The sequence below is a fragment of the Lolium rigidum genome, chromosome 7 (assembly GCF_022539505.1).
Source record: "Lolium rigidum isolate FL_2022 chromosome 7, APGP_CSIRO_Lrig_0.1, whole genome shotgun sequence".
Lineage (NCBI taxonomy): Eukaryota > Viridiplantae > Streptophyta > Magnoliopsida > Poales > Poaceae > Lolium > Lolium rigidum.
In genome coordinates, this window is record NC_061514.1 from 345,149,622 (window position 1) to 345,165,920 (window position 16,299).

The 16,299-nt window shown below is 45.0% G+C and overlaps 2 protein-coding genes across 2 annotated transcripts; both read left to right on the forward strand.

Annotated features, from left to right (window-relative positions):
- The first annotated feature begins 88 nt into the window (after positions 1 to 88).
- LOC124673565 (ATP-dependent RNA helicase DEAH11, chloroplastic-like) lies at positions 89 to 12,805 on the forward strand. Its single transcript, XM_047209617.1, has 7 exons — positions 89 to 898; positions 1,230 to 4,383; positions 7,583 to 9,105; positions 9,351 to 9,477; positions 9,737 to 9,846; positions 12,163 to 12,308; positions 12,458 to 12,805. Exons 1-3 carry the CDS (start codon positions 89 to 91, stop codon positions 8,860 to 8,862), a joined length of 5,244 nt encoding a protein of 1,747 aa, XP_047065573.1. The 3' UTR covers positions 8,863 to 9,105; positions 9,351 to 9,477; positions 9,737 to 9,846; positions 12,163 to 12,308; positions 12,458 to 12,805.
- Positions 12,806 to 13,115: 310 nt separating this feature from the next.
- On the forward strand, positions 13,116 to 15,070 carry LOC124677982. The gene is made up of 3 exons (XM_047213917.1): positions 13,116 to 13,595; positions 13,684 to 14,688; positions 14,781 to 15,070. The coding sequence occupies exons 2-3, from the start codon at positions 13,708 to 13,710 to the stop codon at positions 14,883 to 14,885; spliced, it is 1,086 nt and encodes a 361-aa protein (XP_047069873.1). The 5' UTR covers positions 13,116 to 13,595; positions 13,684 to 13,707; the 3' UTR covers positions 14,886 to 15,070.
- The last annotated feature ends 1,229 nt before the right edge of the window (positions 15,071 to 16,299 follow it).

Genomic DNA, 16,299 nt, shown 5'->3' on the forward strand with positions numbered 1-16,299 from the left:
CCCTAACCCTCGTCGCGCCGCTGCCGCCACATCGCCGCCTCCGCCTCCGCCACCGTCTCTCTCTCGACGCTCCGCCACCTTGCCTGCCATGCGTCAATCCGACCACTGCCGCCCCTTCCGCCCACCGGACTGGGCTTCCCCGCCTCCCCACTGCCGCCACCACCACCAGACCCACCGCCAGCCACAGCCGCCCCCACGGTTCGCCGTCATCCTCTTCCGCGCCAATGCCTCCACCCCGACAGCCACAGAGATCGACGCGCTCGTCGCCGGCCTGCACTCGTCACCCCCGGACAACCTCTCCGTCTCCTCCGCCGGCCGCGACGCCGCGCGCCTCCACTTCCGCTCCCTCCCGGCCGCCGCGGCCGCCGCGCGCGAGCTCTGGTCGCGCCGCCTCGAGGGCCTCCACCTCCTCACCCCGCACCTCCCCAACGCCGCCGTCGCCGCCCACGCATTCCCCCTCATCGCCTCCCTCTTCGCCTCCCACGCCTCCCGCCTCCTCGACTCCGACCTCGTGTCCCGCTCAGCCGCCCGCTCCGCCGAGCTCGCGGCGTCCATCCAGTCCGTGAAGCACCGGCTGCGCGGCCCCAACAAGTTCCGGGACTTCGACCAGCTTGATCTCCAGAAGAAAATGCTGGAGGCTGAGAAGGAACTGGTTGATGCCAAGATTGCCGAGTACAAAGCAGCGATGGGTTTGATACGGCGTGCCATGTTGCGTGGGACCGGTGACCATGAGGAGGTGGAGGAAGAGGGGGTGGATGTGTTTGGGATTGGGGAAGGCGAGGATGTGGACTTTGTGAGGTTGCACATGATGATGCTGCGCGAGTGTAGGCGGCTCAACGAGGGGCTACCAATATACGCATACCGCAGAAAGATTCTCAATCACATTTTCAATAACCAGGTGAGTTCTCTGCGGTTTTAGCTGTGATGGCAGTGCGAGCCATTCGATCCTTATTCTTTTATGCTTAGAACCATGTAGAATGAGCCGTCTATGGATTTTTATTTCGTTCACGTTATCAGGTTGCAATTTTACATTTTGTTTCAACCTTATATATAAAAAGAACTTAGGTACTACATAGCTATGCTTAATGTGAGTCATGTCCTGAGTTGTAGCTTCACAGGTGATAAGATTTCCACTGTATTTAGTTTGCCTTTCCTTTTTATATTCGTATAAATTATGACATACCGGTGCAAAAACAATCATCTGAGTCATCTGACCTTTGTTTCTACAGGTTATGATCTTGATCGGGGAAACTGGTTCCGGGAAAAGCACACAGCTGGTTCAGTTTCTTGCTGACTCAGGTCTTGCTGCTAATGGTTCAATTGTCTGTACTCAACCTCGAAAAATTGCTGCTACATCGTTGGCACGTAGAGTGGATGAAGAAAGCAGTGGCTGCTACGCTGACAATTTCGTGTTGTCATACTCAACCTTTTCTAGTTCTCATGGCTTCAACTCAAAGATCATATTTTGCACAGATAGTTGTCTATTACATCACTGCATGAATGATGCGGGCCTGGATGGCATTTCATATATCATCGTTGATGAAGCTCATGAAAGAAGCTTGAACACTGATCTTCTCTTAGCTTTGATCAGGAAGAAGCTGCTTGATAGGTTGGATTTGCGTCTTGTTATAATGTCTGCCACTGCTGATGCTGATAGACTTTCTGACTACTTTTACGGCTGTCAAACATTTCATGTTAAAGGGCGGAGTTTTCCTGTTGAAATTAAATATGTCCCAGATATATCATTGGAGGCTTCCTTCAATACTGTGCCAAATTCTTTCCGTCATGCTTCTGCAACTGCTTCTTATCTTAATGATGTTGTAAGAGTGGTAAGCATCATTCACAAGAATGAAGAAGAGGGTGCTATCCTTGCTTTCTTGACATCTCAACTGGAAGTTGAATGGGCCTGTGAAAATTTCACTGATTCAAGTGCTGTGGTTCTTCCCATGCATGGAAAGCTCTCCCAAGTAGAACAGAGCCGGGTTTTCCAAAGCTATCCTGGAAAGAGAAAAGTTATCTTCTGCACGAATATGGCTGAAACATCTCTGACCATAAAAGAAGTAAAGTATGTTGTTGATTCCGGACTGGCCAAGGAGAGCAGATTTGTGCCCAGCAGTGGTCTCAATGTATTGAAAGTTAATTGGATTTCCCAAAGTTCGGCTAATCAACGTGCTGGCCGGGCAGGCCGAACAGGAGCAGGAAAGTGTTACAGGCTTTACTCTGAATCCGACTTCAGTATGATGGAAGTGCATCAAGAACCTGAGATCAGGAAAGTTCATCTTGGCACTGCTGTTCTAAGGATACTTGCTTTGGGTATTAAAGATGCACAAAATTTTGAGTTTGTTGATGCCCCAAATCCAGAAGCAATCAATATGGCTGTGAAAAATCTTGAACAGTTGGGTGCTGTCAAATGTAGACTCAATTGCTATGAGCTGACTGATACTGGACGCCACCTGGTTAAATTGGGAATTGAGCCAAGGCTTGGGAAAATTATGCTTGATTGCTTCAGTTTTGGTTTGAGGAAGGAAGGTGTAGTTCTAGCTGCTGTTATGGCAAATTCTAGCAGCATATTTTGTAGAGTGGGCACTGATGAGGAGAAACATAAAGCTGACCTTCAGAAGGTCCGTCTGTGTCACCGAGATGGAGATCTTTTCACTCTACTTGCTGTTTATAAGAAATGGGAAGATGGGCATGACAACAGGAATATGTGGTGCTGGCAGAACAGCATCAACGCCAAGACCATGAGGAGATGCCAGGATACTATATCAGAACTCGAAAACTGTCTAAAGCATGAGCTGAACATTATTGTTCCAAGCTATTGGTGTTGGAATCCTGAGACTCCCACTGTACATGATAAGTTGCTAAAGAGAATTATCCTATCATCTCTGACAGGTAATCTTGCTATGTTTTTGGGACATGAAAGGTTTGGTTACCAGGTGATTTCGACAGATCAGGTTGTGAACCTTCATCCGTCATCATCATTGCTCAATTATGGCATCAAGCCAGAGTGGGTGGTGTTTACAGAAATCTTGTCAGTCCCGAATCAATATCTGGTATGTGTAACTGCTGTTGATCATGATGCCTTGTATACAGTTCACCCAATGTCTTCCATTCAGCAACTGGAGGAACGCAAATTGCAGATAAAGGTGATTAGTGGGCTTGGTAATAACTTACTGCGAAGGTTTTGTGGTAAATATAGCCAAAATCTGCAAACGATCATCTCACGTCTCAAGGAAGATTGCAAGGATGACCGAATAACTGTTGAGATTAACTTTAACAATAATGAAGTTGTGCTATTTGCTACTAAACAGAACATGGAAAAGGTCTTTTGCGTTGTCAACAGTGCTTTGGAATGTGAAGGTAAGATGTTGAGGAATGAGTGCCTCGAGAGAAGTTTATTTCCTGGGAGGTCTGGCAGTTCTCCTGTTGCACTATTTGGCTCAGGTGCTGAAATCAAGCATTTGGAACTTGAGAAGAGATGTCTAACTGTAGAGATTTTGCATCAAAATGCTCATGACATCAATGACAAGGATCTTATTTGCTTGGTGGAAAGTACCGTCTCTGGTGTTGTTAATTTTCATAAATTCACTGGAAACTTTCGGATGGCCTCAGATGGAACTAAATGGGGGAAGTTTACATTCCTCAAACCTGAAAATGCTGAAGATGCTGTTTCAAAACTGAATGGGTTAGAATTTCATGGTTCCCCATTAAAAGTACTTCCTGTATGTTCTTTTGATAATCGAGGATTGCCATTCCCTGCGGTAAGAGCTAAATTATGTTGGCCACTTAAACGTAGCAGTGGACGTGCACTTGTAACATGTGCCAGGGGAGAAGCTGAATTTGTTGTAAATGACTGCTTTGCCCTAGGAATTGGTGGAAGGTATGTCAATTGCAGGCTTTGTACTAAGGATGAGAACTGTGTCTTTGTCGAAGGAGTTCCAATGCATGTTACAGAGCCAGAACTGTATGATGCTTTTTGTAGTGCAACAACAAGGAGAATCCTTAATATCCGTTTGCTCAGGGTTAAGGGAAATGTCATAGATAGCCCCTCTGTTTCTACATGTGAAGAAGAACTCGTTAAAGAAATTTCTCCATTCATGCCAAATAAGAATTGTCCTGGACAAAACTTCCGTGTTGAGGTGTTTCCTCCAGAGGAAAACGATTCAATGATAAGAGCAGCTATAACTTTTGATGGAAGTCTTTATCAAGAGGCTGCAAGAGCACTGGACCATCTCGAAGGAAGCTTTCTTACTTGTTGTCAGCCTTGGCAGATAATACAGTGCAAGCATGTGTTTCATAGCACTCTGTCCTGTCCGTTACGTGTTTACAACGTTATCAGCCAGGAAGTCACTATTCTGCTTGAAAGCTTCCAAAGCCAAAAAGGTATGCCTACATTCCTCATTTTCTATCTGTTTTGATCTTTTTCACAGTTCTTGAATGATATTTCTCATTTTGGTTATTTCTTTATTCTCTCTGTTTTTTCATAAGCTAGCCAGACTTCTTGAGCCATCTTTTGCTGAAATTCATCAAGGTCACTTACCTCCTTGGGAATTTGCTGTTCTTTTCTCTAAAGCCTTCTTTAATGCTTCTGCTACTATTGAAAGCCCACTCTCATTATTTTCTTACATTTAGTATAATTATGCTGGTGCTGTTACTCTGTTGCTCTCAGCTATGTTTTGGCACATCTACACATTACCGTCCGGTTAGCTCTGTTTGGTTAGTTTGGGCAAGATTTCACCTAGAATGCCCTTGTACTGCTTAGTTTATTTGTTGCTTCTTTTTTAGCATTTAGAGACAGTGGCTTGCAAGCTGATGTATTTATTTATTTATTTATTTTGGGCTCCACATGTCCTTATTTAGACATGCTGATGTATTCAGGGTGGGTCAAGTAGAAGAAGACTTATGTAGAAAATATGGTTTAATAGAAGCACTTTATGTCTCGTGTCATTTTCTGTCTCTACTCTTTGTCCGTTCGCAGAAAGGGCTGAAAAAAGAACATTGAGCATTATAAGTTTATAACACTAAAAAGCCCATCAACTTAAGCTTCAGTTTCAAGATTTTGACTACTCCTTTTCCGCACATCCATCACAAAAGCATCAGGTTTCAAGCAAGCATCATAAGCATTGGATAACATTGCAAAAGACCTGTTTTCAGGTATCAATCAGTGAATCAGAACTAGCTGCCTAACATCAGGTTCTACTTATCAGTACAAGTCTTCTTACCATCACACGATCTATCATCATTACAAAAGCATTGAGTTTAAGGTAGCTTCACAAGTTAAGTTATGAAAAAAGGTAGCTTCTCAATTCCTTGTGCCATAGCAGTTTTGGCATCATTATGAGCCATCAGGTCACAAACACGTTAGATAAACCATCAAATTGCAACTCTCTTCATGCTCCTTGCAATGCATGCCGGGCTGTAAGGTATCGCTGCAGAAGTGATATTTGGGATTGGTGAGCCCGCCACTGAAGCTTCATGATCATCACATTCCTTCACTTGGTGGGATCCTACTGTTGCAGCTTCGTCCCCATTCTCCTGACACTCTTCTTTTGGCTCTTATTTTTATTTGGTCATCCCTTTCTGGAGCTACAATGGTTCAAATGTTGCATGTACATTAGTGTTGAATTAAACTAACATGGACTGAACAAAGTTAAATGTTTACCTTGCAGAGCTTGCTCCAGTACCTTCTGTTTGTACTGTTCTTTGGAATGTCTCATTATGTGACCAATTATCCACAGTACCTGCACTTATTCTTCCATGCTCCTTGTCCGTATCTTTCATGTCAAGCCCTAATCATGTTCCTTCTTGGCCTCCCAGGAGGGCTCTTAAGAACTTTCTTCTTGATTTCTCTTAATACTGAATGGTGATTTTATAACTTAGAATCAATTGACACCCACTGCATCTTCCATGCCATAGATGGAACGTCCTCTGCATAAGCTGGTTTAAACCTCTGCGCTGTGTAACATTCAGTGTATAACCTTCAAGCTCAGCTCCTCTAATTGAAGTTATGAACACAATAGCATGTTCTCATTGCGAATAAACTTGCCACTGTTTGCAGCCGTCTGTTCTTTTCAATAAGTCAACTGTGTGCCTTCACTCTATGCCATCTTTGTCCGTGGCATACACTTCAGCTTCATGGTCTGAACCCCTCTTGTGTCGTAGCATCAAATCCGTGGATCTGGCATTGAGTGCACTTATGACACTTGGTAATAATTTCAGACCTTCGAATTTCATGGCTATTCATTGTCTCAGGTTAAAATTTCTCCGTGATCTGTTGCCTGATCTTATCAAGCAAGTCAACCACTGAAAGAAACTTCAGTTTATTGATCTTGATGTTACATGGCAAGATTAATGTTAACATAGTCCACCTTGCATATCTCATTGAATTCGCTTCTGCTCCATATGTAGGTGTGAAATGTGCCGAGGTACTTTGTGACATCAGGATTTGCACACATTTTTGCCGTATAATTAGCATGCTTCCTGGATATATAAGCATGAGAAGATGCTCGCAAGTTCTCAGCAAACAAATAACCTTTGAATTTCTTCATTAAGTTAGCCACCTCAGTGTCAATGACAAGTCCAATAGGGTATCCCAATGAACTTATGCAACTTCTCCATGAACCACAGCCAACTTTCTGTTGATTCATTCTCCAGAACACCATATGCCACAGGATAGGGCCAGTTGTGACTATCTATTACACAAGCAGCAGCTAAGCTGGCCTCTGAATCTTCCGGTCAAAGTGTGCTGTCTATTCCCATGTAAGGCTAGCAAGAAACTGGTTCAGAGGTCAGCTAGCAAGAATCTGACATTAAGTGCAATTCAGCTAGCAATTGATTTATTGTAATAAACCCCTCCAGCTTGCCTTCAGAGACGCAAAAGCTTTTCTAAAACACTCTTGACCATTTGACTGTCAATATGAGCAACACTCCCAGGTGTTACAATCTTCGGTTCTGCCTTGATGTAATGATTGAAATTTTCTTATTTTCTAGTTACCTTATACCAGGAATGCTTTTCTTAAGTAGCGATAGTTGTAATCCTATAAATTCCCTCTCTCTACTATGTCTCCAATGCACCAATGCAAAGGAAATATGGCCTAACTAAAGAGTGCAAACATGCCATAGTAGTGATGTGTTATCTACTACTGCCTTCCTTGTTCTAAGGCCTAAAATTGTGAGTAGTTTGGCCTGGTGGTTGTGTATGCATACATACAACATTTGTGCAGTGTTGGATTGGTTCTCTGTAAATTCAGAGATATGTGTTGTTTGTGCTCAGATGTGTGTGTGTGTGTGTGTGTTTTGTTTTGCAACTACCATTGTAAGCTTTGCTGGGAGATATACTAATATATGTTTAAGATCAGCTGTAAGACTGCAACTAACGTAGGCATCCAAGAATATGTAGCATTAGTGAACAGGGATATCCTGTTCCTTGCCTTCATTATCCTGAATCCTCATGAGTGTTATGCTGCTAATCTTACGTAGCTCCTTTTCTATCTTTGTATTGTTTGTTTAGTTGTTTTAGAGTAAAAATATTTATATCTGCTAGTGGGTTTAAAGTTGTAATAGCTTTTCTACTTCCATGCAGGTGTGTCTTACAATTTTGAAAAGACTGAGAACGGTATTTTCCGATTAAAGCTCACTGCAAATGCTACAAAAATAATAGCAGATTTGAGAAGGCCTCTTGAGATGTTGATGAAAGGCAAAACCATAAACCATCCTGATATGACATTAAGTGCAATTCAGCTGCTCTTGTCCCGTGATGGTGTAGCACATTTGAAATCAATTGAACAAGAAACTGGTACTTATATTATGTATGACAGGCAAAGTCTAAATATTAAAGTCTTTGGAAACCAAGATCAGATGGCTGCAGTGGAGGCAAAATTGGTTCATGCACTTCAACAGCTCCTTGAGAAGAAGCCTCTTGAAATTAGTCTTCGTGGCCATAGCCTCCCTCCAGATTTGATGAAGAAAACGGTAGAAAACTTTGGAGTTGATCTGGAAGGATTTAAGAAAGAGATGCCCACGATAAAGGTTGAGTTACACAAACACCGTCACCTACTTAAAGTTTGGGGCAGTAAGGAGGATAAGCGAAAGGTTGAAAGGATGATCTCAGAGTTAACCTCTGTTAAACACAGTACCCTGGTTCAACTTCCACCAGAGAATGTTGCAGGCAATAAAGAAGATAAGCAAAGGATAGATTATGGTGAGTCGTCAGAGGATGCATGCCCTATTTGCTTGTGTGAGATAGAAGATCCTTTTAGGCTTGAGTCATGTGGGCACATGTTTTGTCTGGCTTGTTTGGTGGATCAGTGTGAATCTGCCTCGAAATCGCATGATGGGTTCCCTATTTGTTGCATGAAAACTGGGTGCAAGAAGCCCCTCCTTGTTGTTGATCTGAAGCACCTTGTGTCAAATGAGAAGTTGGAGGACCTATTCAGAGCTTCCTTGAGGGCATTTGTTGCATCTAAAGCAGGAATGTACCGCTTCTGCCCGACACCCGATTGCCAATCCATCTACCAAGTGGCAGCTCCAGATGCAGAAACCAAACTTTTTTCCTGTGGGGCTTGCTATGTGGAGATATGCTCCAAGTGTCATCTCGAGTATCATCCTTTTATATCATGTGAGGCTTACAAGGAATACAAGGAAGACCCAGACTCGACGCTGCTTGAATGGCGCAAAGGGAAGGGGAATGTTAAGAGCTGCCCTTCCTGTGGATACACAATTGAGAAAGCTGAGGGCTGCAACCATGTTGAGTGCAGGTGCGGCAGCCACATTTGCTGGGTATGCTTGGAGAACTTCAAGAGCAGCGAAGAATGCTATGGCCATCTCAGATCTGCACACCAATCTTTTGTGGACATTGTGTAGTCGAACCTGCATGTAGTTTCAGAAGGCAGGCCATGACCACCTAATGCATTACTGTTTCGAATTACCTTTTGGCTTCTTGTTTGCTGCGCCATTTCATTTTGTCGATGAGGCTTTTGAGAGGGAGGCGTGGATGCAATAGAGAAACTAGTAGAGGGTTTGTCTCCCAATTGCAGATGAAACTTGGCGTGCCGTCCTTACACCCAGCAAGTTATTTGCCTCTTACCCTCTGTATATTGATCTCTGGTATTTTGTTGTCTTTTTTTTTTAAATTCTATTTTCATTACTATTACTCGATCCCTTCATCGCATGAAGGTTGTCTAAGATTTGTCAAAATTTGGATGTATCTAGACACTAAATAGCATATAGATAGATACATCTAAATTTTGATAAATCCCAGAAAACCTTTGTGGGACGGAGGGAGTAGTTTTGTTGTGAGCTCACCATGTTTTCTGTTATGGAATAAGTTAGTTCAATTTTATTTCTCGCAGGTTTATTCTCAAGTCCCACATGACATGCTTAGAGTTACTGTTTGGAAAGTGGGTATGATAAAGTTAATATGTCAAGCTTCTTGAATCTTCAAGAAATGAATATCATTCGAGGATGGTATATGGATATGTAAGTTCCCTAAACTATTAATTCATGCAAACATTTTTCATTTTTACCAATGCTTTTGTGTGTGTTTTCATTTGTAAATGCTAGCAGTATTTATAACTGCTTATTTTATCTTATTTCAAAATAAAGCACAAAAGGACATCGCTGCTGTTTGGTAGATACTTATTCATTTTCTGCTAGTGTACTTTTTATGTTATTTTTTCTTTTATGCTTTATGTTGTCCCCCATGTCTCATTGTATAATATTTTTTACTTGTTTGTAGGAGATATGTTGTGCATCAACCATTTTGTGCAGCTGGACACCCTGCAAATGCTTCTGGGTTTAAGGTCGGCTCAATTTAGCTGTTGGGATGGGACTGCCCTTGGTGATAAGGTAAGGGCATACTGTACTCCATCAAAAGTCCAATGTATTGTGTTTTCTTAAATCATGCATCTATGTTTTTATGATTTCGTCTCCATTTTCTACAATTTAAAGTCCAGCTATCTATTACTCCAATTTTTTTCAAAACACTCACTGTGCAGTCTCCCGTGATGACCTTTAGACATTCAAATGCTGTTTCTCGAAGTGAGAAAACCAGTCAGTTATATGATTGCTGTAACGGTGTTACCACAATATTTCTCTCTGGTAGTGCCTGTCATACGATCAAAATAGAAAGACTTTCAGCTGATTTCAGTGTTAACAACAACAACAACAAAGCCGTTGGGGTAGGCTAGAGGTGAAACCCATAAGATCTCGTAACCAACCCATAATATTTCCAAACAAGTTGGGGTAGGCTAGAGGTGAAACCGATAAGATCTCGTAACCAACTCATGGTTCTGGCACATGGATAGCAAGCTTCCACACGGCTCTTCCCATGGTTAGTTCTTTGGTGATACTCTAGTCCTTCAGATCTCTCTTTACGGACTCCTCCCATGTCAGGTGTGGTCTGCCCCGTCCTCTCTTGACATTATCAGCAAGCTTTAGCCGTCCACTATGCACCGGAGCTTCTGGAGGCCTGCGCTGAATATGCCCAAACCATCTTAGACGATGTTGGACAAGCTTCTCTGCAATCGGTGCTACCCCAACTCTATCTCGTATATCATCATTCCGGACTCGGTCCTTCCTCGTGTGGCCACACATCCATCTCAACATGCGCATCTCCGCCACACCTAACTGTTGAACATGCCGCCTTTTAGTCGGCCAACACTCAGCGCCATACAACATTGCGGGTCGAACCGCCGTCCTATAGAACTTGTCTTTTAGCTTTTGTGGCACTCTCTTATCACAAAGAATGCCAGAATCTTGGCGCCACTTCATCCATCCGGCTTTGATCCGGTGGTTCACATCTTCATCAATATCTCCATCCTTGTGCAGGATTGACCCCAAGTATCGAAAGGTGTCCTTCTGAGGCACCACCTGCCCATCTAGGCTAACCTCCTCCTCCTCGTGCCTAGTAGTAAAACCACACATCATGTACTAAGTTTTAGTTCTACTAAGTCTAAAACCTTTCGATTCCAGGGTTCGTCTCCAAAGTTCTAACTTCCTAATCCTTCATCTGATGTTGGGTTGCTAAGGCTACACAATTGATATCTATGTTTCTGTATGCATTTCTCATCCCCTTCAAATGATCCACTGAGATTTCTATGGACACACTAAATATTTGGATTCAGGAACAAACATAGCATCAGTGTACTTCTCTGTTCGAAGGTCGGTGGGGGACTCTTGAATGAGCGGATGAAACTTGTTGCAGAATTCTAGGAAGCTAACTTTGATGTGAGTTCTACTAAAGCCTTGCAGACAAGGGTTAGTGAGGATTGTAATTTTTGTGAGGCAGTGCTGATAGATTTACTAGTATTAGGCCCAGTTTGGTCCTCAGGAAGACCAAAGTCTCAAGGACAATCTGAGTATGCCAGTGATCATGACATCAAATGTCTTGTATTTACCGCTGAAGCAGGTCTTCATAAGCAGATCTTGTGAAGGACGTTCAATCTCGAAAAAAATATGTTAATGTTGTATGACCTGATTGGTTTATTATAAGTACTTGTTATAAAAAGTGGTATCTTATCTTCTCACAAAATAAAAGAAGTCTGCAACAGAAATACCTTAATCATGTGACCATGAGCTTTCATCTTGAGAAAAATCTCAGACCTTTTATAGGTGCACTGCCTGTTTCCTGGCTATACTTTTTGGCTAGGAAGACTTCCTGGGTGTCTAGAATTTATATGAATGTTTTCAACAACACCAAGTTTATTTTCTCTATTTTGGAGACTTGATTGAACCTCAATTTAAAGAATATAGCACATCATATTTTCCTTTTTCGGCAACATCGGGTGGGTAAGTCCCTACCTATTTTTTTTTTGTTAAAACATCATGTTTTCTGTTGTCTTTTAAACACAGTATCTAAAATAGCAAAAATGTTAGGATATGCAAACCTGTACATTAATAGATCTACTCCATTGAGGAACATGAATAGCGAGGAAACCGCAAATTGTTCTACTCCCTCCGTCCGTTAATAGATGTCCAGTGGTTCGTCTAATTTTGAATGCATCTATGCCTAAAAAGTGTCTAGATACATTCGAATTTAGACAAATTTTTGACATCTAAAAATGGACAGAGGTAGTACATATTTCAAGACTCCCTCCATATCACAAATGCATGCGCTCAATAAAAATTGCTAATATTTGTATGCTTTTATTACCTTTGGTTCAGGCTGGACATCTTGATGCAAAGAAAGGAGAAACATTAAAAGAGAAGACATTGTGAAGTTCTGTTTAGTCGCCATGTCATTGCAAGAAAAGAAAATCCTACAATCTGGAGCTGATCAGCAATCTGCTCCTTAGTGACATTTACTTCAGGTTTGTTCTCCCAAAGGATGGAATGATATCCGCCTTCTATTATCTACCTTCCCTATCATCATATCAGTTTCCATTGTTTTTCAAATTCCATCTATTTCTGGAACTGAACCATTTTGTGGCTACTGGCGTTCTTCTCTTTAAATTTCCAGGTGAAAGCAGTTTTGCCTTGCCCAAACATTCCATGTACTCCAAGTTCGTTCATCACTGCTACAGAACAGTAATCCAAGGTGATTGATGGCTTTCTGCAATCTTGGCTGTCCCTCCATGGACCAAGGGAGGTGATTGGTTGCTTGGTGTGATTCCTGATATTCCTCACATGGAGCAGCATTTTGTATGGTGGGTTCCATGGAATGTCAAATGGATATCTGCATAGGAGAATCTTGGCTGCCATTTGTGGACCCACGATTAGGTAGACCTGGAGAGTTGCTGCTGTAACGTGATCATGGATGTGGAATGCCCTCGTTGCCAGCCCAAAAAGACTATGCAGTTCAGGTTGTTTTACTTCATGTACATACATGCCACTTGCTTGATATGTTCATATGATGCACTCAGTTTAGCAACTATGTTGTATTGTTGTGCTGAGAGACAACAAGTGACCGCCGCATCGAAGTTGTTTTTCTTGAACTACCGACGGGGATACAGCCTATTTCTCATGGACTAGAATTTAGTTAGACGTGACCATCCAGGTTCAAATTGATGATGGAAATTTACTGTGGTGTAGTGATTCTGCTATCAAAGTATATGATAGCAAGCAAGCAGAAATTTAACTGGGATCCTAATATATGTACAGGTTGTGGCAGCCTGGGATGATAATGTCGGCATGGATGGTGTCGTGCCCGGCAGAATGCGTGGAGTGGTTTGGCGCACTAGCACTACGGAGCGGGTGATGGCTGCGACCGGAGACGCTGTGTTGTGCCCAGCATCAACACGCCCATAACTGAGAATCATCCGTCTTTTCTGTATACGAGTTATTAGTCCTCCCCTGGTCAGGAAATGCCATTGTGAAGGCCAGATACTTGACGCATACGGTCGCAGACCACTAGGCCAGCTTTTGTCCGAGTAGAAAACCGTTCTCCTTCCTGCCAACAGAAGAAAGAAAAAGGAAAATAATCGATTTCTTCCCTGAAATTCCTCCTGCTAGTTTTCGTGCCTTCCCTCTCTCGTCCACGACTGTGAGTTGACTTCGTTTCCCCCCCATAAGCCGTATCGACGACGTCTCGAATCCGATCGGAATTTCGCTTCAACCTGATCTAGGCCGATTTTCTGCACTGCAGCTACATCCGTCAGGTAAAGAGGGATTCTTTCTGCGATCCCAAATCCATCCGTCGTCAGTTGCAACTCTCTTATGACATCCGCATGCAATTGAGTTTTGCAGCAAGAAACTGAAAGATCAGAATTCATGGAATTGGAGGCCCCGGTTGTCGAAGCAGATCCAGCAAGAAGCAGAGGAGGAGGAGGCGGCGACGAGGACATGCTTCAGACAGCTCTCTTGCCCTGCCCCAACTGCGACGTCCAGGTGGTGCACAAGCTGGCGCAGCTCCTGCTGCCCGGCCTCGCCGCCGCGTGCGTCGACAGCACCTTGAGGAACCCCTCCTCCTCGCTCGCCGTCCAGCTGCGCGCGGAGCTGGTACGCTACATCACGGACAGGAGCAGCAGCCCGCCCGAGCTCCCGACCGAGGCGGGCGACGATCCTCTGCCCGATCACGACGACCCGCCCGAGGCGCTGGCCACGTTCCTGGACGACTTCGCTAGCAGCAAGAGGAGCATCGTCGTCTCCATCTCCGGCTGGCTGCCGTACCTGGGCGGCGACGACGGCCGCGACGACAGGATCGACGACCTCGTCCAGGAGATGGAGGCCACCCGCTTCTGGCCGATCGACCGGCGCCAGGCCGTCGCCCGGGACCTGCTCCGCAGCCTAGACGCCGTGTCCACCGGTGGCGCCGGAAGCAAGTTCCGGTGCCGTGACGAGCTGGAGACGGAGGAGAAGCTGGCCGACCACGTCGCCACGCGCTGCCGCTTCAGGCCCGTGCGGTGCCGGAACCTGGTCCAGGGCTGCACGGCCGAGGTCTCCGCCTGCCGCGCCGAGGAGCACGACGCGGCGTGCGCATTCAAGATCATCCCCTGCGAGCAGGGCTGCGGCGCCAGCGTCGGCAGGCGCCAGATGGACAGGCACTGCGTCACCGTATGTCCCATGAAGCTCGCCAACTGCCCCTTCTACCTGCTCGGCTGCGAGTCCGCCTTCCCCGCCTGTAACCTCGGCTCACACTGCGCCCAGTTTGTCAGAACCCACCTCCGGCTACTCCTTGATCACAACCAGATAACCACCATGGCTGGTCGCCAGGAGCTGGACCTGGAGGAGCGTCTTGCGCTGCTGGAAAAGGTGTGTTCATCCATCCCATCTCCTCTGATTCTCTGTCTTGTCTGCTTAAATTCTGGGGGTCCTCAAACTGATCTCTATTTGTGATGCATCAGTGTGACTCTGATGGTACGTTGCGCAAAGCTTTGGATGTGAGGGCTCTTACTAGTGCTCTAGCGGCGCTGGAGAAGAAGATGAGCGCTCAAGATGGGGGATCATGACAACAAAGAAACAGTTCGCTCACAAGATCCCACAACTCTGTTCTAGTTGTGTGGATCCGCCTTCTCTTTCAAGATTTTTTTTGTAAGCTTTTGGGAAGTGTCACACATATGGTGGTCTTGCTCCATTTTTTTTTTTTGTATGATAGCTGATTACACTATTTGTATGTATGCTTTGCGATTGACCTCATAAACCTTTTTTTTTTGTAAAACATAGTACAGACGTAGACGCTTACATATACACACTCCCATGAATGCACGTACAGGCACCTCGTTGAAGCGTTCCACTGAAAAATATTCCCTTTTTTAATGAGACACCAAAATTTCAAATCTAGGGTTTGAACTCTGGTGGGCTGGGGGTGCCACTGCCCTTCTAAACACCCAACCACAGGTTGGTTCTCTATTGACCGCTGAAACTTGAGATGGTTGAAATATGCAAATCTCAAAGAGGATTTTGCAAACATGAACTTTTAAAATTGGCGCAATTTTTTTTGGCCTGGTTGGTAAAACTGCAAATACAACATGACAAATCGAACTGCAACAACTAGGGTGTTATTATTATTGTTGCAAACTGGTTTCCGTACACAAACATGTACACGATTTGACTAGGCAGGCAAAGGAGCAGGAGGGTTTGCCTTCGCCACTGTGTCTGAAGTAGAGGATTTTGCGCAATTTTCCACGCACGAGTCCATGGTATCGAAACACCCTTTTTTCCCAACCGGGATTCTTACCCCTTTCCATTTCATGCAAAACATAAATACAAAGTTCAACTCATTTTGTTACATCTAAAGGTATAATAGCTGCCCCCCCATGGGGGCCTCACAACGATCAGCGCACGTGAGCCGTCGGATCTCCTCATCGGTGCATCTTGTCCGTTCGTTTTGGGTACTCTCCTCTCACTAGCTAACCCCATGCAATGGCAGATTGTTACCCGCCTCCGGCTGCATGTGGGCCCCACCTTTGCCGGCCCCGCACGTCAGCCACTGCGACTGGGATCTCTGTCGGTGCGCATTGGCGCCAGGCAGTGGAACTCAACCCGTAGGGGTATTTTCAGTATTTCAGCGCGGCCTCGTATAAAAGCGATCCCCAGGGCGAAATAACCCTAGCCGCCGCCCTGCCCCCTCCTCGCGCCTCCACCCCGCCCCTGCCCCGCCTCGTGCCCGCCCCTGCCCCGCCCCGCGCCCCCGCCCCCGCCCCGCATCGCGCCCCTGCCACCGCCCCTGCCCCGTTCTAAAGGTATAATAGCTGCCCCCCCATGGGGGCCTCACAACGATCAGCGCACGTGAGCCGTCGGATCTCCTCATCGGTGCATCTTGTCCGTTTGTTTTGGGTACTCTCCTCTCACTAGCTAACCCCATGCAATGGCAGATTGTTACCCGCCTCCGGCTGCATGTGGGCCCCACCTTTGCCGGCCCGC